Source organism: Boleophthalmus pectinirostris, unplaced genomic scaffold (assembly GCF_026225935.1).
Source record: "Boleophthalmus pectinirostris isolate CB_2022bp ecotype Guang Dong unplaced genomic scaffold, ASM2622593v1 HiC_scaffold_18, whole genome shotgun sequence".
Taxonomy (NCBI): domain Eukaryota; kingdom Metazoa; phylum Chordata; class Actinopteri; order Gobiiformes; family Gobiidae; genus Boleophthalmus; species Boleophthalmus pectinirostris.
This window is the reverse complement of record NW_026571133.1, coordinates 4,719,351-4,746,834: the sequence shown is the minus strand read 5'-3', so window position 1 is coordinate 4,746,834 and position 27,484 is coordinate 4,719,351. Positions and strand designations below refer to the sequence as shown.

General features: G+C 37.6%; 1 protein-coding gene across 3 annotated transcripts; it reads left to right on the top strand.

Moving 5' to 3' along the window:
• Positions 1 to 36: 36 nt before the first annotated feature.
• napepld (N-acyl phosphatidylethanolamine phospholipase D) lies at positions 37 to 26,886 on the top strand. 3 transcript variants are annotated; one of them, XM_055153531.1, is made up of 10 exons: positions 37 to 265; positions 11,624 to 11,693; positions 13,610 to 13,690; positions 15,235 to 15,372; positions 16,883 to 17,107; positions 18,266 to 18,369; positions 19,765 to 19,930; positions 23,512 to 23,660; positions 24,756 to 24,870; positions 26,678 to 26,886. In XM_055153531.1, exons 1-10 carry the CDS (start codon positions 132 to 134, stop codon positions 26,807 to 26,809), a joined length of 1,314 nt encoding a protein of 437 aa, XP_055009506.1. In that variant the 5' UTR covers positions 37 to 131; the 3' UTR covers positions 26,810 to 26,886. The 3 variants fall into 3 exon arrangements, with proteins under 3 accessions (XP_055009506.1, XP_055009505.1, XP_055009507.1); XM_055153530.1 differs by having other exon boundaries at positions 11,618 to 11,693; XM_055153532.1 differs by lacking the exon at positions 37 to 265 and adding an exon at positions 1,342 to 1,625 and having other exon boundaries at positions 11,618 to 11,693.
• Positions 26,887 to 27,484: the final 598 nt, after the last annotated feature.

Below are 27,484 nucleotides of genomic sequence, written 5' to 3'. Positions count from 1 at the left end.
TCTAACAGGAAGTACACTGCAAACTTTCATTGCTGCTTCATGTGACCAACTTCTGTGTCCTCTCACCACCCCATACATAACTTTTAACACGAATAAGGACTGTAAAAGAATGGTGCTGAGCAGAAAACGATATGAGTTCAGTGTTACGTAACGCTACGCAGCTGTTTACGACGTTCAGTAACTTTAAAAAACACACCAGGAAACTGAACTTACTGCTTATAGCCAAAGTTGTCCAGACCCAAGACGTGAAATGGCAGCATGATCGGTAAGAAAAGTGCAAAAACTAAATTATATACGCCTTAAGAAATACGTACAAGGCTGTCAAAGTGATCGGTTTGTATTTTATCGACTTTTTGCGTGTTAAAAGTTAACAAACTTTGGCTGCAAATGCATAGCTTAACCATAACACAACACGAAAATTAACTTATATTTTTATTTATTTATCATATTTATTGAAAAACATTGCATTTGCCATCGACTATAATAATTTTAACTTTGCATTCGTATTTATATTTACAATTTTGACAACAAATTTATAGCTTAACTATAATGCAGCACAAAAATTTATTTATATTTTTATGTATTTATTTATCATATGTATTAAAAAACATTGCATTTGCCATTGACTATATTAATTTAAAATTTTGACAACAAATTTATAGCTTAACCATAACGCGGCGCGAAAATTAATGTATATTTTTTATTTATTTATCATATTTATTTAAAAAAAAACAACAACAACAAAAAATTTGTATTTACTATAATAATTTTAACTTTGAATTCGTATTTCTCTTTACAATTTTGACAACAAATTTATAGCTTAACCATAACGCAGCACGAAAATTTATAATATATCTATTTTTTATGTATCATATTTATAGATTTATAGATTTGCCATTGACTATAATCATTTTTACTCTGTATTCGTATTTTTATTTACAATTTTGACAGCAAATTCATAGCTGAACCCTAACGCGGCACGAAAATTTCCTTTTTTTAAAATTTGTTTATCATATTTATAGAAAAACATTGCATTTTCCATTGACTATAATAATTTAAACTTTGCATTTGTATTTCTGTTTACAATTTTGACAACAAATGCATAGCTTAAACATAACGCGGCACGAAAATTAATTCATATTTTATTTTATTATTATTATTATTATTATTATTATTATTATTATTTTGTCATATTTATTGAAAAACATTGCATTCGCCATCAACTATAATAATTTAATCTAATTTTAACGTTCGTATTTTTATTTACTTCCAATTAAAGTTATTTTTACGCAGTCACAGCAGAGGTCACGTGACTGGTTATCGCGCCTACGTCAGAGGGACAGAATTAATCCTTGGCTTTCAGCTCTTGCGAACCTTAAAGCTGCTGTTTTGGCTCTGACATTTACATTTTAAAGCCGTTTCTCTTTAACATTTTCTCCCCCCCTCTGCGCCTCTTGTTGCTGCACCGCGACACGTAATGTTTTGAGTGATGCAAACTGCGTGGGATTGCTCAAGTCTGCGTAAATCTCCTTATTTAGCGACTGTTTTACAAACCTGGATGCAGGAAAACATGTCGCGGAGCTGAAGAAAGCGCTTGAGGTGATCTTTGGCGTTTAACTTTTGAGGTAAGGAGAGTTAGACGTGCATGGATGTCTCGCTGCTGCTACACCGTTTCTTTGCAGCATCATTGCGTAAAAATATAAATATGGGGATTTTGTTTGGATTTCTGTGTCCAAAATGGGCACTCGTTTTGGTTTAAAAGTAATTTGGTTTAAAAGTTGCAGCGTATTTATTTGACAAGACCTTATTTCGTGTGTTTTTATGACCAATTTAAAGCAGTCTGTGTATAAAATGCAAAAATAAATAAGCTTCAGGATGTTTTTTAAAGGTCCACTGTAACTTTTCTAGTAGTGTCCACCAGTTGTGAGCACGGAGATGTTCTTTTTTTGACTGAAATGTTCCACAGTAAGGCTTTAAAAATGTGTATCTAGCATTTATGTGATTACAGCCTGGAGTTTATATGTAGAAATGCTTTGAAAATGTAAATATGAGCAGCATCGCCTCTTCACATACCTAACCGGTTTATAGCTTGTTCAGGTGACTTGGTTTTTCCTGCTTATCTACATGGATAAGGCAATGACATCTCCATGGATACAACAACGTAGATGGTTCTAAGCCGGAAAAGTTGCACAGCGCACCTTTAAGCAGATAGTTTATGAAAGCAGTTCTTGATTTGAGGTTGGGTTTTTTGTTTTTTTATTCATGTGACCACATTTGAGCACTTCCTGTTAGAGCATTTTTTTGGTTTAGTAAACTCAGCCTGTGTAAGTTAAATTTTTTGCATCTTCGGCGTGGGTTTATATATGGAAAATTCAAGTCGCAAAACATGAAACTAATCATAACTTCGAATCAGTGATAGTTATATGAGTCAGTGTTTCTTTTGTGTTTGAATCTGCACCATCAACTGGCTTGTTTGATTTGTAGTATGGCTTGGTAGAGGTGGGGACTTACAGGTCGTGACTTGGACTCAAATCAGACTTGAGTCACTATTTTTAGGATTTGAGACTTGACTTGATAAAATGGACTAAGACTTGGGACTCAACTTGGACTTAAAGGTCAGTGACTTGGGACTTGACTCGGACTTGAGAACTGGGACTTGAGAAGCACTTTTAAATCTGAATTCTTTCTATTCTGACTGTAATGATTCACTCTAAGATCTTGTCAAGACATTTAAAAAGAAAAAAATGACCTTTCTACAACTCTTATATACTCTATAAATACTCATACATAAATATACTATGATTTTTTTAATTACAATTTATCTTAAAAGTCAAATAAATTGCAAAAATCTAAGATATATTGGTTAGAGACTTGACATGACTTGAAGATCAAAGCAGACGACTTGCACTTGACTTGGACTTATGGGCCAGTGACTCGAGACTCGACTTGGACTTGCCTGTATTTGACTTGGGACTTGACTCGGACTTGAGGCCAAAGACTTGAGACTTACTTGAGACTTGCAAAACAACGACTTGGTCCCACCTCTGTGGCTTGGACACCTGTGAGCTACTTGGAGTGATTTATTTCGTTTCTTTCACACTTGTTTCAGTGTTTATAACCTGAGTTCTTCTCTCAAACAGAAAACACTCCACCTCGTTCCACCTTGTGATGTCATGGGTAATACAGGGTGCGTTCAACTGTGTTTTTAAACTCCATCCACCTTCACTAGAATCATTTGGATCATTTCAGCTCTGGAATTTCCAATCTCTACCGAACAAAAGGTCAAAAGTAGCTGCCATGACATCACAAGGTGGAACAGAGCATTTTGAGCTTTGGAGACGTAGACAGACTAATAATAAAGGATTTTACTCAAACATGTGTGAATGAAACAAAACAAAACACAACTCCGGGTCTGTTTTTGAGGAGGTAGCAACCGCATTTCCGTCACACTCCCAAGAATTCAAGCACAAAACATATTTCTTCATGTTGTCTGCACTGAAATGAATCATGGGAGATGTAGTTTTCTTTGTTTTTAAGCTGTTGCTACTATAAAACCATGCATTTAAGCAAAGAAACTTGTGATTCGATATATTGTGACAGTCCATGATATTATTGTGAGACTTTTGACGATACAATATCACGATATTTTGGTTATTGTTACATCCCTAGAGACTTGTGATTCAATATTTTGACAGTCCATGATATTATTATGAAATTGTTTATGATACGATACCACAATAGTTTGGTTATTGTTATATTCCTAGTGGGAAGTGAATTTAAAGGTCATATATTTTACAAAATTAACTCTTGAGAGCTCTAAGCCATGTTATAATGTTGTTAAGTCCTCAAAAACAGACCTGGAGTTGTGTTTTGTTTCTTTCACACATGTTTGAGTAACTTTATAACACGACTTAAAGCTCACGAGAGTCATTTTTGCGTACTATAGGACCTTTAACAACACTTCTCTAGTATTTCTTGACTTGCTGCTGCATCGGTTGTTATGACAGTGTTGGCCTCGCTGTTGTCCTCAGGTCTTTGTTGTGGTCGGGTTCACACTGGTCCATTGTCGTCCTGCTCGGTGTAGACAGCAGTCACAGTCCATTCATAGTGAGTGCATCATCAGCAGAGAGCAGCTTCAGTGTGTGGGCCCATCTAGAGCAGGGCTGTTGTGAAAAGAGTCGAAAATCTGAATCTGAAACTGAAACTAGTACAGAAACTAGATATTTACATGAGCTGGTATCGATACTAAAAGCTTTCCTGAATCGCTTTAGAATGATCTCTGGGGATCCATATTTTAAAACTCACAAACCTGCACGACCCGAGTCAATAGACATTATTCATAAATTACAAAATAAAGGTGGATTTGACCATTATTGAACATTAATGCGGATATTTTATTGTTGACTGGGTGATCTTGTCTCTCAGAACAATTAGTATTACTCAAGTTTTAAACAATTAACCAACAATAAAAGGATCCATAAGTCGTCTATTTGGACATTAAATGTAGCTCATTTCTTTTTCTTTCCAACATTCAATTGAACCAGCATTATTGGAACAAATTAGCCAATAAAATAATTACAAAAAGATGAGAAATGATACAAAACATGTCTTAACATTTCTAATGAGATAGGTGGGCCTGTCGTGTTTTGTAGCATGTTCCAGTTCAGGTGCAGGAGGAGAGCGCAGCAGCATTTCAGGCCCAGCATTCAGTCTGTTTCTGTGCTTGGTAGCACAGAAAATCCCAATTCACTAGGGGTGTAACGATATCCAAGTCTCACGTTACGATATTGTCATGATATGAACCTCACGGTACGATATTTATTGCGATATCGTGGGAAAGCTCATGATGTGGTGGGGAGGCTCACGATTAGGCATGTAACAATATCCAAATCTCTCTGTATGATATTTTCACAATATACATCTCACGATATGGTATTTATTGCGATATTTTGTGGAGGCTAAACAGCTAAAACTGTTAAAATGCCTTGACAAGACTTAATCCCAAAGAACTAAGACTGAAAAGTGTTTAGAACTGTTATTTCTTCATGTAGTCTACACTGAAATGGAGCAAAGGATCATGGTCTATGTAGTTCCCTCTTTTTTTTAATCTATTGCTGCACCATAACTTTTCAATTTAAGCAAAGAGACTTGTAATTTGATATATTGTGACGGTCCACGATATTATTGTGAGAACTTTGATGATACGATATCACGATATTTCAGTTATTGTTACATCCCTACTATTCACACACATATATGTAGTAGTGAAAGGAATAAGGATAGAGATACTGGCCTTACTGAGGACAGGACATTCTGACGAAATCCAGAATCTTATCCAGAATGACGATGATATATTCACTGACTCACTCGCTCTCTCATGTGTCAGAACTGTATGTTGCAGACCTACATGCAGATCGTGACAAGGCGACCCAAAAAAAAAAATCTCTTGCCTATAGGTCACAACCCAGTATTTGGGAAACAATGGACTAGTATACACCCATGGACCACTGTGGAACCTACTTGGACGACTGAGGGATTATGCCGATAAATGGGCACATGGGAATAGAAAAGAAAGTACTATAATTTAATGTTGAAAATCACATTCAAGTGTCTAAAGAAAGAGTGTTTTTATCATCTTTGTGGTGTCATGGTATTGGAATCCGTACTGATTATCAAGTCTATTCTTTCGTGTTGATATAGAGTTTGAAATTTTAATAAAATCGTGACAACACTGACCTAGAACAGTTTCCCAGTTAGGGGTATGGGGACCTCTAGTGGTACACCAGAGGATGGCAGGAGCAGGGGCTTATTTTGCCAGTTTTATTTGTTTATTTCTGCAGATAAAAATGTTAAATGCGATGCTCATGATGGTGGTCTGCACTGAAACAAAGCAAAGGATCATGGTCTTTGTAGTTCCCTCTGTTTTCAGTTTTAACAATGAATTTACGAGACTTGTAGGGATGTAACGATATCCAAATCTCTCGGTACGATCTTATCACGATATGCATGTCACCCTACGATATTTATTGCGATATTTTGGAGAGGCTGATATAATTGTAGATGGGACACTTTTTTGCTTTTAAAATACCATGACAAGATTTTGGTGTGAATTATTTCTGTCATAATCGTAAGAATTCAAGTAAAAAACATATTTCTTCGTGTTGTCTGCGCTGAAATGAATCATGGGATATGTAGTTCCCGATGTTTATCAGCTGTTGCTACTATAAAACCATGTATTTAAGCAAAGGAACTTGTGATTCGATATATTGCGACAGACCACGATATTATTGTGAGACTTTTGACGATACGATATCACGATATTTTGGTTATTGTTACATTCCTAGGGACTTGTGATTCAATATTGTGATGATCCATGACGTTATTGTGAGACTTTTGATGATACGATACCACAATAGTTTGGTTATTGTTATATTCGTAGCGGGAAGTGAATTTAAAGGTCATATATTTTACAGAATTAACTCTTAAGAGCTTTAAGCCAACGTTATAATGTTGTTACCGCCTCAAAAACAGACCTGGAGTTGTGTTTTGTTTCATTCACACATGTTTGAGTAACGACTTTTTTGTTCTGTCTACTATCTCCAATACTTTGTTCCACTTTGTGATGTCATGTAGTGGTAGTTTTCCAAGTTAACCAGTTACTGAACTTTTCCAAATCATCATAGCGAAGGTGTATGGAATTTGAAAACAACTTGGAGCACTTCCTGTATTACCCCATGGTGTTTGTGTGTCCGTTTGAGAGCAGAACTCAGCCTAAATATGCGGGATTTGTGTGTTAAACTTGTGTGAATGAAACAAAACTCAACTCCAGGCCTGTTTGCGATGAGGAAACGGCATTATCGATCAGAAAGCGGCGTAATAAGAGCTCTTTAATAATAGAGTTGTGTAGTAGTACGGCCGTTTCTTCTGCATTTCCATAAGTGAATCAGATAGGGCCGTGTCCGCTCATTTCCCCTTCAGCAGATTGCCGTTACAGCTCTATTTAAGTGGGATGGCTCCAGTGAAGTGTCTGTATTGTCGGTGGAGATGTTGTGTGAGGCCCTGGACTCTTGTGTTTGGGTGTGTGCATAATAACAGGATAAGACTCATCAGATCTCCTGCCAGTCTCCTAAATACTGACCTTAAACTGCTGCCTTCACCGTGAGTATATATTATGCTTTTATTCAAGGGAGATTATCATTTCTTGAAGTCTTATAAAGCTGTAAGACTTCAGCTGTTTATTGTTGATTAATGGGTTGATGGAGTCTTAGTCGAAGAAAATGTTTTAAATGTTTATTATATTTAGATTTGAGGGATCGTGAGTGAATCAGGAGCTTTTTTGTTGTCGTTTTACTTGCTTAAAACTTTGGTGCAGCCACATGTAGTTAAGAAACAGCAGTAAAAATACAATTACATAAAATAAAATAACAGTGTGTAGCTAAGGCTGGGTATCATAAAGAAGTTGCCGATACGATACATATTTCGATACAGTGCATTTTCGATTTGATATATTTCTAAACGATTCGATACGGTTAAAAAAAATAAAGGTTAAATCATGGCTGTGATACTAAAAGTCTTTGCTAAACCACTTCTTGTGCAAAGTGAATATGAAACACAAACATTTTAATCCTCAAAACTGTGAAAATGTCAAATGTGTCACATAAACTAAACTTTACAACCAAAACTGTAGCGCTGTAACGAAATAATTTAGTAAAATATACCAAAAAATACTCTTTTCGATGTATCGATTCAGCAGCCCACGATATTGATACTGTATCATCACATTAAACATCCGATATATCGATATTTCAATATTTTTGTACACCCCTACAGTCATACACATTGAGTTCTGATAAAATCTCTACATTTACTATTCATAATGTTGCCCAAAAGCTCACAAAAAACGCGTATATAAAAGGTAAGACTGATTCATTTGAAACATAGACCATTAAATTTGTCTTCATTTGCTCCATATTTCCTTTTCAATCAATCAGTCAAACTTTATTTATAGAGTGCTTTTCATACAAACAATACGACACAAAGCTCTTTCCTCTGAGTAAATGTTGGGGGCAGAGGCTTGAGCCAGGAGACCGTCATGTTTTTGGGGATTAACGAAAAATGTTGACACGTAAAAAAGACTTATTTGATCTAATGTTGTTTGGAAAAACTCCCAATAGCATGAAGGACAACTCTGAGACAATTTTGATAGTCAATCATGGGTTTAATTTGCATTTTTTCATTTCATTCTTTTTTGCATAGTCTCCTGTGTAGTTCTTCTCTTGTGAGTGCAGTTTTAGTCTAATCATAGAGATATTTAAACGTTTTGAAAGCTTTTGCCGCGGCCTCTTTTTAGTCGACCAAGAATTTCTTTAGTTAATTACAGCCCCAGAGTTTTAAGGTGCATTGTGTAACTTTTCTGGTGGAGGGTCTGTCAAATGCTTTTCTCCATGGAGATTATTATTATTATTGCTTCAGAATATGTGTTTTTCTATGTATTTTTGAGCTATAAAACCACCTGTAATTGAATAAATGTAAGTTAGAGCTTTTTTAATGTCACACTGTGGGACATTCCAGGTGGAGAAATGACATATAAACAAAAACGAGTATCCCATACATTTCAGAATATATTTGTAGAGATCTAAACTACAATAAAAGTACCATAAAACATTTATATTGGTCTTCATGTGGATCGTTCTATTTTCTGAAGAAACATTTTGCGATTTGATAATTGCACCAACTCACATTGTGATTTAGATCCAGTTTATATATACACTATATATTGTGCAGTAGGAATATGCAAAAATATTGAAATATCGATCTATCGTATTGTTTAATGTGATGATACAGTATCGATATCATGGGCTGCTGTGTCGATATATCTCCAAGAGTGTTTTTTGGTGCATTTCACTAAATTATTTTGTTACAGAGCTACAGTTTTGTGGCTTGTTCAGAGGAAGGAAACTTATTTATGCGACACATTTGACATTTTCACTGTTTTGATGATTAAAATGTTTTTGTTTCATATGAACTTTGTACAAGAAGTGGTTTAACAAAGACTTTTAGTATCTCAGCCACGATTTAGACATTATTTTTTATTGAACCGGATCGAATCAATTTGAAATATATCGTATTGAATCATATCGAATCGTAAGCTCACTGTATCGTGGTATCTATTCGTATCAACAACTTCTGAGTGAGACCCAGCCCCATTATGCAGCTCTGTGTTTCTTCCTTATTTCTAAAAATGCATCCTAACTTCTGCAGTATATCTCATAGTAGCTGTAGCTTGCTCATTGGAATTGTAGAAAATGTAAACTAAAAGCGAGATCATCTAATGTATCTGTACAATATTATAAGAAAGTGGAACTGTAAACTGCAGTAAGAAATAAATAGTGAAATTGAACTTCTACTTCTTCTTCACGGTGAAACCTCGTCACTCTAAATCTAAGTCGACTAAGGGATTACACACACACACTTTAATGGTTAGTTTGTATTTATATGGAGTCATAAAAGTTAAAATCATATAAATTTTATCTCTGTACAAAAGCATACCACACTCGTAAACACAAACAGTAACCATATTAAATACAGCCTCACAAAAAATATTGTTACGATAAGAGAAGATAAACTTTATTTTTCAACAAGGCGAACTCTGTCTTGGTCCCAAAGTGCAAAGTGCATAAACATCAAATAGGCCAACAGAGTAAAGATAACGAAATAAACATTGTAAATGAACGCAATGAAAGTCTGATATTTATTCATTTCATTTACATCGTCACACTTTGTGGAGCGTTCAGACCCTTATTCCTCATAATCTTAACAGGAGAGGAAATGAAATATGTGTGGTACAAAGGGCTGAGCGGATTGTCCTGGAAATAAAATTGTTGATTTTTTTTCTCTTTTAAATTTAGATTTCTTTCCCCCACTCTCCATTAAAATTTTCTGCAAACTACTGAAAATGGTCAAAAGTGAAAATATTGTATTCAGAGATCCATTGGGCATGTAGCTGACGGTCATGTCACTATTCTTGTTTTCATGGTAATAAGTCAGAAAATTATTATTATATATCTGTTCAAATTATAGATGTAATAATTACCGAAATATCGTGATATCGTATCGTCAAAGTTCTCACAATAATATCGTGGACCATCACAATATATCGAATTACAAGTCTCTTTGAGTTATGGTGCAGCAACAGTGAAAAAAAAGACAAGAACTACATAGACCATGATCCTTTGCTCCATTTCAGTGCAGACTACAAGAAGAAATAACAGTTCTAAGCACTTTTAAGTCTTAGTTCTTGGGATTAAGTCTTGTCAAGGCATTTTAAGAGGAAATAAGTAGCATATTTCCGTATTTTCTACACCATAGGGAGCGCTCTTAAGCCTCCAACCCCATCAAAAAACAACTGCACGCCCCACAGTCCAGAGCGCCCTATACACGAATCCAGTCAGGTGTCCCAGCACGACTTCAGTAAACTACAAAGCCGCAAACACACACGGAGCAGACAGCAACCGCGCGGCGAAAAACACCCACAGACACACTCATCACTCCGCGCCGACGAGGAACGGAACGGAGGAACGAACCGAAAAAGCGAGTGCAATGTGCCAATTCTAGACACGACTGAACAACTGAGTCACTGCGAACACGCCGACAATCCAGCGATCCCAGACAGCACCTCCCTACACGCCACAACTGAACAAAGCCCAGAGTCACCGTGAACGAACAAACAAACAAAACCACTCACCCATCACACTGTTGTGTTTCCTTTAAAGTCCGGTGCGATTTATTTGTGAAAAAAGTTCGAAAATAGACCATTTAATGACAGCGCGTCTTATAATCCAGAGCGCCTTTTAGCCCGGAAAATACAGTAACAGTTTTAGTTGTTTAGCCACAACTATCATACCGAGAGATTTGGATATTGTTACATCCCTAATCGTGAGTGCCCCACCATATGGTGAGCTTTCCCACAATATCACAATAAATATCGTACCATGAAGTTCATGCCATGACAATATCGTATCATGAGACTTGGATATCATCACACCCTGAGTGAATTGGGATTTTCTGTGCTCACAAAAATGAAAACAAAGCACAATAACAGACTGAATGCTGTGCCTGATCTGCTGCTGCGCTCTCTTCCTGCACCCAGACTGGAACATGCTACAAAAACGAGGACAGGCCCACCTATCCGATTAGAAATGTTGAATTGTTAAGACATGTTTTGTATCATTCTTAATCTTTTTATCATTATTTTATTAAAATAAATACAATTTTAAGAGGAAAAAGTAGCATATTAACAGTTTTAACTGTTTAGCCGCCATAAAATATCACAATAAATATCGTACCGTGAGATGTTTATCGTGAAAATATCGTACAGAGAGAATTGATACTAGGGGTGTAACGATATCAGAGTGTTTAGTGAATTCTTTGTTATCGAAGTCAAGTTTGAAATCTTCGTATGGTGACACAAAACGTAACTTTTCAATAATTTGATAGCCCCAAGAAATAAAACAAAGATTTTCAGTGCATATTTATTTAAACCCAGTGAGTGAAAAATCAAACTCCAGGGTGAAATGAGGTGAAGTGTCTTTTACTAAATGATACCCTTTTGTGTCAGGTGCAGTTTGGAGCTCATGGAGAAACCGTCGTCTTCAGGCAAGTCTGAACTAGAGGAGGAGAACAGCCTGGTGCAGGTGAGGAGCACACGTGTCATTTCATCTGTCTGTAAATGTAATGCCAGGTTCCTCTTTCTCTTTCTCTGAATCTGGGAGGGTTTCTCCAAAAGCTGAATTTTTTTTAAGTCTTGGTTTATCGTGACCAGCAATTTCAGAGGATTTTCCACAGATATCATTAGGCTATCATCAGAAATTTAACTGGCACCCTATGTATATTCGCATTTTTCATTCTTGCAGCTATTTTTTTTAAGCTTTTCCAAGATGTGTTGCTTTTTGTGTGAAATAATTGTGGCTCATTTCACTACAGAAATCCAATCCAACTTTATATTTACTTACTTTTATGTACTTGCACTTTAAAAACAACAAGCTCGACTAAAGTTGAATTTGGATTTTCTGTTGTAAGCATCTTTGAGTGTTTATAAAAGCCCTATATAATTAAAATGTAGTTTTCTTTAAATGTATTATTTCTAGGGATGTAACAATAACCGAAATATCGTGATATCGTATCATTAAAGTTCTCACAATAATATCGTGGACCATCACAATATATCGAATTACAAGTCTCTTGGCTTAAATTAAGAGTTATGGTGCTGCAAAAAGAGGGAACTACATAGACCATGATCCTTTGCTCCATTTCAGTGCAGACTACAAGAAGAAATAACAGTTCTAAGCACTTTTAAGTCTTAGTTCTTTGGGTTAAGTCCTGTCGAGGCATTTTAAGAGGAAACAACTGTATATTTAGACTCCGCAAAATATCGCAATAAATATCGTACCGAGAGATTTGGATATTGTTACAAATCCATGTATCATTCGTTCATTTGTTTTTCAATATAAAACCAAAAATAAGAAAACGAAAAAAAAAAAAAAATTTCATTATTTGTCTCCAAAACCAAAATGAAAAAACAGATAATGATTAGTTTGTTCAGTTTTTGATTTTGTGTTTAAATGAAAAATGGAAAAAATGGATAATGGACTGAACCAGGACTGAACCGGTCCTGGTCTAATCCCAGTCTCATTCCCGGTCTCAATCACGGCCTGGTCCTGGTCTGGTCCTGGCCTCAGTCCTAGTCTCAGTTCTGGTCTGGTCCCTGTCTCATGCCCGGGCTCAGTCCCGGTCTCAGTCCTGGTCCTTGTCCCGGCTCAGTCTTGGTCTGGTCCCGATCTAAGTCCTGGTCTCAGTCCCAGTTTTGTTCCGGTCTGGTCAGCCCTAGTTTTTGATTTTGTGTTTAAATGAAAAATGGAAAAAACGGATAACGGACTGAACCAGGACTGAACCTTTTTCAGTCCTGATCTGGTCCCGGTCTCAGTCCCGGTCTCAATCACGGCCTTGCCCTGATCTGATCCCGGACTCAGTCTTGGTCTCAGTTCTGGTCTGGTCCCTCCCTCCGGCCCGAGCTCAGTCCCTGTCTCAGTCCCGGTCCTGGTCTCGGGCTCAGTCTTGGTCTGGCCCCAGTCTAAGTCCTGGTCTCAGTCCCGGTCTGCTTCCGGACCGGTCAGACCTGGTTTAGTCCTGGTTCAGTCCGTATGCAGTGCAAAGTCCGGCATCGCAGTTTAAATTATGGAAACTGGAAACGGTCATTATCTGTTTTTGTTTGGTTTTTTTTTTCATTTTTCATTTAAACACAAAATTGAAAACTGAAAAAACAAATCATTATCTGTTTTTTTATTTTGGTTTTGGAGACAAATAATGAAGAAAATAGTTGTTTTTTCATTTTCTTATTTTTTGATTCTATTAAAAAAATAAAAAAAAAATTAACGAATGACACACAGATTGTTACATCCTTAATCAGGAGCTTCCCCACCGTATCATGAACTTTCCCACGATATCACAATAAATATCGTACCGTGAGTTTCATACCGTGATGATATCGTATCGTGAGACTTGGATATCTTTACACCACTAATTATCACTTTTATTATTATTATTATTACAGGCGGAGGGAGGAGATGTGGAACCACAAACATCCAGGAAGAGCTCGTCTCGAAAAAGCTTCCGTCTCGACTACAGACTGGAGGTATCATTACATCTTCTCAGGTTTCATTAACAAAACAAAGCAGTTGGAATTAAAGCTGCACCTGTACCTTCTCCAGTAAGGGTTTTGTCATGTAAAATAAAATATCGGGCTTTAGATAAATAATTTTGGTTTGTAGACTTTGTAGAAAACCTTTCACGTCACACCTTTTGGTTCCATCCTGTTTGTTCGTCTCCTCAGGTGTGTCAGTTTTATTTACAGATACGATCAGACCGAACAGCTGGGTTTCAGATCTCTGCGCTTTAAAATGTACCACACCTCGTATTGTTTTAATGTCGCATGTTAATCCTGAGACACAAACCAACACCAAACCGTACCGTGTGACTCACCCATCGATTTTGTAATGTCTGATATTTTGTCGTTCTTGTATAAATACTGCGAGTTCATAGGGTCTGGAAGACTGGAGGAAGAGCGGGGACACTCAGACTCTCAAATCTGTTGCAACAAAGAATAAACCTACTTTCTTTTTCATAACTCACAACGGATTCGGAAATTGGTTATTGCAAAAAAAATATAAAAAATCCTTCCATGACAGTTCCACCACCTGCTTATTTCCATAGATAAGAGATGCTTTGCTTGTATTGTTTCAGAGTATGAAATTAAACTTTTCCATTTGGTGTTTAATAAATAATAAGTGTGTAGCTAAAAAACTAAACTAAACTAAAAAATAAAATAAAATAAAATTCAAAATTCAATTTAAATTTCAATTCAAATTTAGATAAAACTTTAATTCAGTTCTTACTGGAAGGGGCTTGCTCCAAAAACTAAACTAAAATAAAAAAATAAAATAAAAATAAAAAATTAAATAAAAAAAAAATTAAAAAAAAATAAAAAAAATTAACTAAATAAAAAAAAGAAAAGAAAAAAGAAAAGAAAATGAAAATTAAATTCAAATTAATTAAATCTTCAATTCAGTTCTTACTGGAAGGGGCTTGCTCCACAGATTTGAGCTGTAACTAGGCTTTGTAGACTTACTTGCCTGCCCCCATGGAGATAGCTATAATAATGCCTTACTGTGGAACATTCTTGCCATAACAATGACATCTCCATTGAGACAAGCAAGTGGTGGACCCTTCACCAGAAAAGTTACATAAAGCAACTTTATTTTTATTTTTTTGCACATGGTGTAACTTTTCTAGTTTAGGGTCCTTCAGATGCTTTTCTCCATGGAGTTGTTGTTGCTTTGTCTGGAATGTTTCACAGTATGGCATTAAACCTTTCTATCTACATGGAGACCAAATCAGGCCAAGTTACAGGTCAGATCTGTGGAGACGGGACCCCGCTCACAGTCAGAATGTTTGTTTTTCGAGGGATTTTTGAGCTATAAAACCACCTGTAATTTAATAAATGTAAAGTAGAGCTGTTTAAAGTCATACTGTGGAACATTCCAGGCAGAGAAATGACATCTCCATTGGGACAAGCAGGTGGTAGGCCCTTCACCTGAAACATTGCTTAATTACATTACAGCTTTAAATTTAGTATATTATTGTTCACTTTTCAAATGCTTCTGTTGAACTGATTCGCAGGAGGAAGTGACCAAGTCGTGTCGAGACAAACATGGCCGCTGGACCAACCCCTGGTCCACGTGGCGGTTCCCCTCGAGCGCTCTTCTACTGAGGTTTTTGCTGCTCGATAAAGACCACAGCAAAGTGCCCAACAAAGAGGTAAGTGTAAAATCTTAAAGAGGACGTATCAATTTGTTATAATGTTCCCTCGTCCAAAACATGCCTGAGGAGGTTTCCGTAGCACTTCATAATAAGGCATACCTACAAATCATATGTAAATGTTTATTAACCATTAACTAATCATTTACAAAAAATTACCCATTAACAGCTGAAGATTTACAATAAATTCTTTGTATAGAAATGTTTTCAAAAGCTAAATGTATTTTACTAGCCTGATTCATCAGTCGGTTTCACTGTGTGGAAACCGTCTGACCCCGCAGCATTAGGATTTGTTCACTCGACGGTAGGCGGGTACTTGTTTATTTAACCAGTTGCTGCTATTTGATCGTGACGTATATAATGCACCACTAACGGGGCTAACTGGTATCTTAAATTTTTCCATGGAGAGAAATCCCGCACCGTCTTACTTGCAAATTGTGAAATTTATTAGGACAAACCGTGCAACATTTCGGCACTAGGCCTTCGTCAGCCAGACCTGTTTGCCTGTTTGCCTCCGAGTAAAACAGTGTGCGTAATTTTTGTCTATGTTCTTTGGCTGCTCCCTTTCCTCCGACGCACCTGTCTCTAGTAACTGATGTGCGAAGTTCTCATTCTTTTATATCTTAAAATTTTTCCAAATCCCGTAGGAAGAAGGGCTATAACATCTTTCCCTAACCCTTGATAAAATTCACCAAACATTCTCTTTGTTACGGCTTTAAATCCTCAATCTCAGGAATCGTTGCCAACACAGAATGTCTGTCTTCGTCTACATCCATCTCGACCGCTTTGTTTACTGTTGTGCTGTGCCACAAAAGGGACACAGTCATGGCTTCACAGCTCTTCCCTGATTGGCCAGTGCGCGATCTACAACTTCCGGGGTTCTTGCAAGCCGTGTATTCTGATTCCTGACCTAGTCGCTGTAGAGAAATGACATTGAGTGGAGGCACTAGGTGGGGCCAGCCTGGCTAGTATTTTACTGCAATCTAACAAAAATCCATTGTACATTATTGTCACTGATAATATCTGTAGGACATGGCAACAAAAAGAGAAATACTTTTTGCCAGCTTTTCAAAACAGAGAAATGTGTTCAACATAGAAGTGTAATACTGAAAGATGCATTGTGTAACTTTTCTGGTGGAGGGTCCGTCAAATGCTGGTCTCCATGGAGATGTTATTGCTTTGTCTGGAATGTTAAACCTTTCTGTCTTCATGGAGACCAAACCAGACTAATTTACAAGGCAGATCTGTGGAGAGGCAACCCCGCTCACAGTCAGAATACCAGTTTTTCTAGGTATTTTTGAGCCATAAAACCACCTGTAATTGAATAAATGTAAAGTAGAGCTGTTTAATGTCACACTGTGGAACATTCCAGGCAGAGAAATGGCATATCCATAGAAACAAGCAGATGACAAACCCCCAACTAGAAAGTTACACAATGCACCTTTTAATAATACTACTTTAATGGCATAATACTGTTAATAATTCTGTTTGTAATACTTTTCATCTCCAGGCCTTGGACGTGGAGCTGCCGGTGATGGAGCCTTTCTTCATTCGGACCCCAGACCTGAGCGAGTCCGGACCCGGTCTCAGAGTGACCTGGTTGGGCCACGCCACTGTCCTGGTGGAGATGGACGGACTTAACATTTTAACTGACCCCATCTTCAGCCAACGAGCGTCACCCATTCAGTTTGTGGGACCAAAGAGGTACAGAGGACCCCCCTGCACCGTGGAGCAGGTCAGTGTAAAGGTCCTGCGTTACGTGGAATTGAGTCTTGTGAGGTTTAAAGCCATGTTATAATGTTAACTCATCAAAAACACTGTGACAAATAGGGCCCCGTTGTCCCTGTTTATTCACATTTAATTTAATTTTACATCTGTTTACCAATATTCAACTAAACGGCCAAATATTACTATCCTGGGTTTGTTTTATTTAGTCTTTGTTTAGTTAAGTTAATCACAATACACCCCAGTTACTTTAAATATATTTTATTTGGTTATTTCTATTCATTTGGTTACCATAACTTACCAACTTACCTGTTACTCCGTATGGTTTGGAGACAAAAGAGGGGGCGTGACCTTGGACGGCCATATTTATAGCCTCTGGGGGAAGGTTTTGGCCTGACCGTGTGGAGGGAAGAATTGGTTTTAGTTCTCTTTTTTTTTTGATGGATTTTGTTTGTTTGATTTCAGTGTTTATAGTTTATTTTGACCACTGGTATTTAAAGGGGACTTAGGCCCTTTTAAGAAATTAAGCAGCACACTTTAGAAACAGGTAAAGTGGCTAGAAGAGCTGACCTGGAGGGAGGTACTTCCTGTGCGGGGAACTATAAATTCGGTGCATTTCAGCCTGTCGAGAGTTCACCTCCAGTGTAGCCGTGTGCACTTGGGTTTTTCCTTAGTTTCATTAATTTCTGTTGCTTTTGACTTTATTTAAGCACAGTTTTTTTGTAAATATATAATTTTTCATTTTGCCACGAATCCACAGTGAAAGCAAGACTTTTTTTTTTTTTTTTTTGGTGAGTGGACATTTTTGCGTCTGCCTCTTACTTTTGACCACTTTGGCCAGCTTCCCCAATAACACCCGGCACTGAATAAAGCGAAAGAAAATGCATACATGGATTATCCCACCAAATGAAGCAGATATTGGAGAATCATCAAAACCTGTCATATGCACTTTAATGTATAAATGTATAAAAACAGAACAACATAAAAATAAGAACGAACTAAACTGAATGCACATTTCGTTCCAGTGCTCTTTAGATTTGAAAAAATAACACTTTACTTTACATTCTCAGTCTGGATTTCTGTTTTTAGAGTAATACTGTCTCTGTCTTCTACTGTCATGTCTCTTCAGTCTTTTTTTAATTGCTTGTGTCTTTGTTTTTTTTCTCAGTTGCCCAGAATCGATGCTGTTGTCATCTCCCACTCTCACTATGACCATTTGGACGTCGGATCTGTCTCCAGTCTGAACGCTCGATTCGGGGCAGAGCTGCGCTGGTGAGTTTAAGCACTGTCCTCTGGCCTGGTTTATCGCGGGGTTTCAGATCACATCACAACGTTCTATGGACCAATGATATTTAATACACATGAGGGCAGGTAAAATGAATATAGTTAAAATGCTTGTTTGTGTAGTAATACAGTGAGTTCTTGGGTCTAGTCACTTGATTAGGTTCAACATTTGTTAGTTTACCTTTTGGATATTACTTGTAGTTGTCAAAGTACAGTTTTTTCTTTTTTTTTTTTTTTTTTTATAGGGAAATCTGGCTCTTGCCCACATTTGAGAGTATGACGTTCTAGACTCTGAAAACCAACAATAAGAATCCACTTTTAAATATTCCATTAAAGCTGAAGTTCCCTAGTCAGGCTGGTGCCACCTAGTGCCTCCATTCAATTTAATTTCTCTCCAGCGACTAGGTCAGGAATCAGAAAGCACGAGACGGTTTGCAAGAACCCCGGAAGTTGTAGATTGTTCACCGGCCAATCAGCGAAGAGCTGTGAAGCCATGACATCAAACTTAAGCGTCTGTCTGTGTCCCTTTTTGTGGAACAGCACAACAGTAAACAAAACGGTTGAGATGGATGTAGACGAAGACGGACATTCTGTGTTGGCAACGATTCCTGAAATCGATTATTTAAAGCCGAAACAAAGAGAATGTTTGGTGAATTTTATCAAGGGGAAAGACGTTATTGCCCTTATTCCTATGGGATTTGGGAAAAGCTTAATATACTAGTTAACCCTGTTAGCTGCGCATTACATACGTCACAACCAAATAGCAGTGATTGGTTAAATAAGAGAAAGTACCCGCCTACCGTCGAGCGAACAAATCCTAATGTGGCAAGGTCAGACAAACTTAAACTGTCTGATGAATCAGGCTAGAAGTACCCATCTTTTTGTCATAAATGAGTAAATTCTGTTTTTCCCCAAAAAGTAAAAGCAGAACTTTGTGACGATGTCTTTATCTAATTATAACTTTTTATCTATTGCAAACATGAGCCATATAAGTCTTTATATGACGCTTTGGGGTGAGGGTTGCTTGGCTGTCTTTCGATGCTCCACGTTGCTTTAACTTTTGCCTGAATAAGTTGTTCTAAAGCTGTGCTAATGGACAAATACTTGTGCATTTACTTACACAGTTACATACTTATCTGTCGTACAATGTTTTTGCAATCGTTTCAGCCAATTTCAATTTAATGTTATTGGGTTGAGGCCGTAGGAAGGAGAGATTAGACCGTCATGCTCTCTATGGTAATATAGGCTAGTTATAGGCTTGTTAAACTCATTCAGCACTTTGGTTTGCTCTGATCCCACTGTTATTAAGTTTGACAGTGATTATCCAGCTGCTTCATTTGCCCCTTTGCCCCTCCCTGGTGTAAACTGCCCCCTCTGCTCCAGGTTTGTTCCTCTGGGGCTGATGGACTGGCTGGTGAAGATGGGCTGTGAGAACGTGATGGAGCTGGACTGGTGGGAGGAGAACTGTGTCCCGGCTCACGATGACGTCACCTTCGTGTGCACGCCCTCACAGCACTGGAGCAAACGCACTCCGTACGACGACAACAAGGTCAGGTTTGACACTTTTACCAGTGTTAAAGGTTAAAGTGGCACTGTGGCACTTTTCTGGTAGAAGTTGTCTCCATGTAGATGTTATTGCTGTGCTTGAAACTATAGAATTACATTTATCTATCTCAGTGGAAAATAGGCGAAGTGTTCGGTCAAATTTGTGCAAAGGCGTTCTCACGGTGTAAAGTAAACACTGTGAAAAACAAATCTGTTTCTGGCTGGATACTGGAAAAGGCTGACTTCAAATCAAGTTTCTGTGCATTTCAACTTTTTTGTGAGAGTGAGAAAGTAGATTTAAATACTACTTCCTCTTTTTTGTAATTTTATGAACTACTAAAACTAATACAAGAAACACATGTATTCCAGACCACATTTGGGCACTTCTGTTGATACGGTGTTTTTCAGACTATAATTCGCTCCAGAGTATAAGTCACATATAAGTCACACCAGCCAAAAATGCGTAATGAAGAAGAAAAAAACATATAGGAGTCACACTGGACTATAAGTTACACTTTTTGGTGAAAATATATTTTATAAAATCAGAGACCAGGAACTGACATTTCATCTTGAAAGGCAAGTTCTAGTAAAACAAGTAGAACAGAGAACAACAGACTGTTAACGTCACATATGAACAGTTCTTCAGATAAACTATAACATAAACAACAGAACAGAACAAGTTTAACAAACTCTCCATCTCACTCCAAATCACTAAATCCATTAAATTCTTCATCCTCGGTGTCACTTCTGAGCAACTCCACGACCTCCGGAGGTAAACGGAGCGCCACTTCCTCTTCTGTGTCGCTGTCGTCAGACTCAGCATCAGTTCCAGTTAGAATTATTCCGGCCTTTTTGAATCCCAATAGGATGGTTTCGGTTGTCAGCAAAGTTCAGGCTTTGTTGATCCATCCAGTGACTTCCAGGAAAGTTGCATGGTGCACTCCAATCTTTCTTGCTGCTGCTCGATTACCTTTTTCGGCTGAATATTTCACTACTTGCAGCAGGACAGAGGCTCTTTCTGCAGGAGACATGTGCAGTAGAGCCAAGTGACAGTGGCACAGAAGTAATAGTAGTAGCAGATACTGATACACAAGACTAGAGCCTCTCGTGGCTGTCAGTGTGAAAATTTTAATATATAAGTCACACTGGAGTATAAGTCGCAGAGCCATCCAAGCCATGAAAAAAAGTGCCACTTATAGTCTGAAAAAATGCGGTACTGGGGGTGTGATGCTTACTGTCGGCACTGCTCTGAGGCTTTGTTAGGATTTTAACAATCCAACAATAAAGAATGGAATTAGTTGAAACTACAAGTTATTTGTGCCTGATTTGTGTCGATAAACAAGTCTCTCTCTCATAAAATTACAATTACAAGCTTGAAAAACAAACACAAAAATGAAAATGTTTTGTTTAAATCCATTTTGAATTTTTTATGAGTTTTCAGACGATCTTAAAACTTGTGTACATTGTGCCAACTACTAAACATTCTGCCATAGACATACATGCATTATATCACTGTAGTTTATCAGTATTACAAGGACATTTTATAAACTGGAATATCCAACTTAATGTTTGAGTCAGTGTTCTGTTTTCCCCATAGATCCTGTTTATTTTAAAAGCAGCTCAGAATCAGACCACTGCTCTTTCTGCATCTAAAAATAAAGCGTTTGAAGCCCATAAAAAAAACTATAAACGTCATTAGAATTGACTGCGCTTTGATGCTCGGCCCCAGCAGTTAATATTTACTGAAAAGGCAGTTCTATAACACGGAATTTTCCAGAAAAGCCATGAATATTAACAATGGGCCAAAAGGTTTTTCAGACCTCAGTACTGGATTTAAATAGGTACTTACTCTTTTCGCACTTTGAAGTTTGAGAAATTTGAGGAAATGTTGAAATCTGAACTACAAAACTATTACAAGAAATTATTACTGAATTAATTCCCATAAATCAGTATATTTTTCTCAGCAGATGATGTCATATCTCCTAAGTAACTACAGCCTTATTTTGATCCTTGAGATTTGTATTTGGATTTAATTTTGGATTCTGAAAATACCTGGTTGATGGATCACAATTTTCCCTTCTGAATTTCCCTTGTGAGTTTTTCTAAGTCCGGCCCTTCACTACTTGAAGTGGCCCAATGAGGCAATCCTCAAAACTTGACATATTACTTTTTGGTAAATAATAACATGTCTGCATCTTGTATTTTGTTGATTTTTTTTTTTTCAATAAAAAAATGATATTTATATGAAGTATAAATATCATAAGTATGTTTATATTTAAATAATTATATGATGTATTTACATTTGCCGCCGAATGTTCATCACCTGACAAGCTCGAGATCAAACAGTGACAGTCGACACACGTGCAGAGTTCTGTAGTGCGGTTAAAAACAGCAAAATGACTAGTGTTAAAGCAGGGGTGTCAAACTCATTTTGGTCTGGGGGCCATATCCAACCTACTTTGAGCTCAAAGGGACCAGATCAAAAAACTCATGACATATATACCCCAAAAATAGCAATAAATTCAAATATTTGTGCAGAGAAATGCAAAAACGCAAAATGCAACAGTCAAAACGATCGTCCTTTAAGAGCGTTTGGAAAGAGACAAGTCTTCATTTGTGCTGCTGTTGTGGTGGGAGGGGCCACGTACAGAGACGCTGGAGACGCTGCTGTGCTGAGCGGCGCACAAAATTACCAATATTTTAATAGAAAATATAATTAAAATATTTTAATAGAAAATCAGCTAAGGATCAGATTAAAGGTCTTGGAGGGCTGGATCTAGCCCCCGGGCCGTATGTTTGACACCACTGGGTTAAAGTAGGAATATTTGACAGAGAGCGCCGAGTTTTCAAAGAACAGTGGACGACTGATTATTTTTTTGTTCAGTGTAAGGACAGTGCAGTTTGTCTGATATGTAAAGAAAGCATGGCAGTTTTCAAAGAATATAACCTGCATCGTCAGGGTTGTACAGTTCTGTTCAACGGCCGAACCTGAACCCGGCCCCCATCACAGTCGGGGGCGATAATGTGGCCCCCAGAGAAAAAAGTTTGGTGACCCCTGATCGAAGTCCAAGTTTTAAAACGCCTATATTACGCTACTTTTCCATGTTATAATGTTGTTTCCTCACCACAAACAGACCTGGAGTTGTGTTTTGTTTCATTCACGCATATTTAACTCACAAACTCTGCATATTTAGGCGTATGAGTTCTTCTTTCAAACAGAAAACACTCTGTTCCACCTTGTGATGTCGTGGTAATACGTACAGGAAGTGCTGCATTCTGTTTTTAACTCCATATAGCTTCACTAAAAATTATTTGGATGATTTCAGCCCTGGAATTGCCAATCTCTAGTGAAAAAAAGGTTAAAAGGTAGATGCTCACTTGATAATTATTGCTTCATGACGACACAAGGTGGAGATGTAGACAGACTAATAATAAAGGATCACTCAAACATGTGTAAATGAAACAAAACACAACTCCACAACATTATAACACGGCTTAAAGCTCACAGATATGTTTCTATGTCTTCCAATAATGCAAAGAAATGTGTACATAATCAAAATAACCTGGTATTTCTGTGTGTTTTAGACGCTCTGGGGCAGCTGGACGGTTCTGGGACCAGAGCATCGTTTCTTCTTTGCTGGAGACACGGGATACTGCCCCACCTTTAAAGAGATCGGGCAGCGCTTCGGCCCTTTCGACCTGGCTGCTATTCCCATCGGAGCGTATCAGCCCAGGTATTTTCCTACAAGTTTTCCATCCTAAATTTGTAACTTGTCTTAATTGCATTGATAGTCAGAGCTTGTGTTCACGTGACATCACAGTACAGTGATCCCTCGTTTATCGCGGGTTTATGTTCTAAAAATAACCCGCAGTAGGCAAAATCTGTGAAGTAGTCAGCTTTATTTTTATACTATTATTATATCTGTTTTAAGGCTTTAAAACCCCTCACCACACACTTTACACACTTTTCTCAGGCAGCTACAACTCTTTTTGCATCCTTCTTAAAACGTATTGCTGCTGTCGTCCTGATGTTATTTTCCTCCTCCTTCATGTAACGAACCAAAGACTCATTTATTCTTGCACGGGTCCATTTTTGGAGACCCGCATCCGCGCAGTACAGCACCACACCCGCCTATTAACCCATGATTATAGGAAAGTGCCACACACGCCAGACTAACCCAGGACTAACCTGGGAGACTTGCTCCAGGACTGAACCAGGAGGACTAAACCAGGACTGAACAAGGACTAAAACAGGACTAAACCAGAACTGAACCAGAACTGAACCAGAACTGAACCAGGACAGTCCCAGAGCTGCGCCTGTGTAGACTGTCAGGTGGCCGCAGGAGAAAGGACAGACGTAGAGCTCCGAGCCACACGGAGATAAGCGCAGCCGTCGCCCGATCGCGCTTGGCGGAGACCCTGCTCCACAGGCTCAGGGTTCTCTCTTTTAAATCCAAGAGTAGTTCTGGTTTAGATCTGGTTTAGTCCTGATTTTAGTCCTGATTTTGTCCTGACCCGCCGTGTGTAATCACTACCTGCCCACATACTCGTCCGTAAAATTCCAGAACGTTAAAAACCTGTCAGTTTCAGCAGCTAATTGCCGGATCAATCCAGTTCAATCCATACTGTGGAACATTTCAGGCTAAGCAATAACTTCTCCATGGATTCAAGAAAATGACGGAACGACCCTCGTCTGAAAAAGCTACATAGTGCACTTTTAATACAAAGTTTTCCACACTAAATGTAGTGTGGAAAACTTTGTATTAAAAGTGTTCTAATCGTGTTATAGTCGTTGTATTGATCTGTATTAATTGATTTTCATCTTTCAGGGATGTGATGGTGGGACAGCATGTGGATCCTGCAGAGGCTGTTCAGATACACGAGGATCTTCAGGCCAAACAGTCTGTGGCCATTCACTGGGGAACCTTTGCACTCGCCCATGAGGTCAGAACAGACTGTAATGTGCAAGAATAGATTAACGAATGTGATGTATATTTGTGTTGAGTACATAACAAAACAATTGAATTTTGCCAGCTGCACAAAACCTCTCTCTTCACTCTCTTTTTTTTTTTTTTTAGTTTCCCCACTTATCCACGTAGCCTCTCCAGTTCTGACAGGGTTCTGGTCAGGGTTGCCAGATTTTCAGAGAGCAAAAAGGCTAAAAATCACCACTTTCATGATGGGAAACTGCTTCTCAATAACAAGCGAAACAACAACCTGTGACTGTCAAAATTTGCAAGCGATTTTCTAACAATAGAAGCCAAAAGTTCTAACACACTCTAATTGTTTACCCTAAGGTTGTGAACTGTCATATTTTTGCATAATCATCCATTTCCCATTGAGTCCACTTGTTCCTTTTAGCGTAACTTTAATTACCTGATTGAAACTGAAACTGATTGAAAATAAAACTTATTCACACTTAAAAAATTGTCAAGTTGACGGAATTGACTTCAGTTTGAATATTTATGATACTTTTTTCCATTCTTAGTTCTATTTCTGGGTCTTTTGTACTTTTTCACTCGAACGCCTTTTATGCACTGATGGACGAAACATCAGCTAAATGTTATATTTACATAAAACAGATTTAATTATCTAAGTCTTTAATACAGTGATTGTACAAAGTGCGTTGTAAAAGAAAATTTTATTCAGTGCAAAGTGAAGAATTTTGGGACTTAAAGGGCCGATCCTAATGTTGTTTCTTCATCAAAAACAGACCTTGAGTTAAGTTTGTGCAATTAATTGAATTTTGATCATGATTTTGATTTGTGTCAAACGATTTTCAAACTCAAATATATATTTAACACTGACAAAGTTTATTTTGGGATATTTTTAATATAAATAAGTATACAATTGTTTTTTAAATATTGAGATTGTAGAACAGCTGGTTATATAGTTTATTTTGGATACATTTATGTTTTTCTATGACTTATTTCATGTTCAAAGTATATTTTAATTCATTTTATGTTTTATACATCGCAAAACTTCTCTAAGGTACATATTTGTAGCCTATATTTATTTTCAATCTGTCATTGATCATTTACGCAAAACTTACAAAGTGTTTTGTTTTGTTTTGTTTTTTTGAGAGAGAAATGCTGAATAAATGCATCGTGTAGCTAAAAAATAATCGTTTGAATAATTGTGATTTCAATACTGACCAAAATAATCGTGATAATGTTTTTTTTTCCATAATCTAGCAGCCCTACATGGAGTTGTGTTTTGTTTCATTCACATATGTTGAACACACAAATCCTGCATATTTAGGCTGAGTTCTTCTCTCTGTTCCACCTTGTGATGTCATGTGGTAATACAGGAAGTGCTCCATTGTGTTTTTAAAAATAATTTGGATAATTTCAGCCTCACAGTTTTCAATCTCTACTGAACTAAAGTTTAAAGGTAGCTGTTTCACTTGAAAAAGTACCACTTCGTGACATCTCAAGGCGGAACAGAGCATTTTGAGCTTTGGAGATGTAGACAGACTAATAATAAATGAATGAATGAAACAAAACACAACTCCAGGTCTGTTTTTGATGAGGTAACAACATTTTGTGTAATATAGGACCTTTAACCAAGACCTAAACTTAGACTAGACTAGACCAGGACTAAACCAAGTCTAAATTAAGACTAATATGAGATCAATCTGAACATGTGGAGTGTATAGTGGTTACATCCATATTCCAGTTGTTGATATTGGTCCGTGTAATTAAATCTGAATGAATTTGTACTAAAACTTCGACTTATTTCTGTTTTTCAGTATTACCTGGAGCCTCCTGTGCGTCTCAGAGAAGCGCTGGAGCAGAAGGGGCTAAAACCAGAGTCTTTCTTCGTCCTGAATCACGGAGAGTCACGCCTGGTCTCTTCATCGCAGGGAGACATCTTTGACTGACGCCCGAGACAAGCCAATTAATATCACACTGACATCTACAGTATACAGGAAAATAAATAAAACATGAACTCAATGTCCCACTGTATTCGTAGGAAACATTTGAAAAGAAAACTCACTCAAAGTTTCACTGTCCTTAAAGCTGCACTGTGTAACTTTTAAGGTGGAGGGTCCGCTATTTGTTTGTCTCCACGTAGATGTTATTTCTTTGCCTGGAATGTTCCACAGTACGGCATTTATAACATATTTCCCTTGTATTTGTTCAGTTACAGCTGTTTCTTACCATGTGCAGGCTTGCTTCTCCACAGATCTGACCATTAACCTGTCTCCATCGTGATTACCAAATTATAATCAACTCAAACTGGTAATATCTCCATGGAGACGAGCAGGTGTCGGACCCTCCACCAGAAAAGTTACACAGTGCACGTTTAAAGATGCGCTATGAAACTTCTCTAGTATTTTTTCAAGTAGAGGTTTATCTTGCATGCATTCTTACTGGGAATGCGCTTGCCACTCCACAGGTGTGACTTGTAAGCCTCTCTGGTGCTTGTCTTCGTTGAGATAAACAGGTTTAATGACTCAGGGGGTGGTGATCTGGAGGTTGGTGGTTCAAATCTCGCTCTTATCATTAAAGGGACAGTCTGGAATTTTGGACATAGGACCTCATTTCCTAGTGAG

Bases quoted from the DNA above. Each gene is read 5' to 3' on its own strand.
- napepld (XM_055153530.1), top strand. From the start codon at position 132: ATGAGTTCAGTGTTACGTAACGCTACGCAGCTGTTTACGACGTTCAGT. The intron at 11,694-13,609 runs GTGAGGAGCACA...TTATTATTACAG, and splicing joins AGGAGAACAGCCTGGTGCAG to GCGGAGGGAGGAGATGTGGA. The intron at 17,108-18,265 runs GTCAGTGTAAAG...TTTTTTTCTCAG, and splicing joins CCCCCTGCACCGTGGAGCAG to TTGCCCAGAATCGATGCTGT.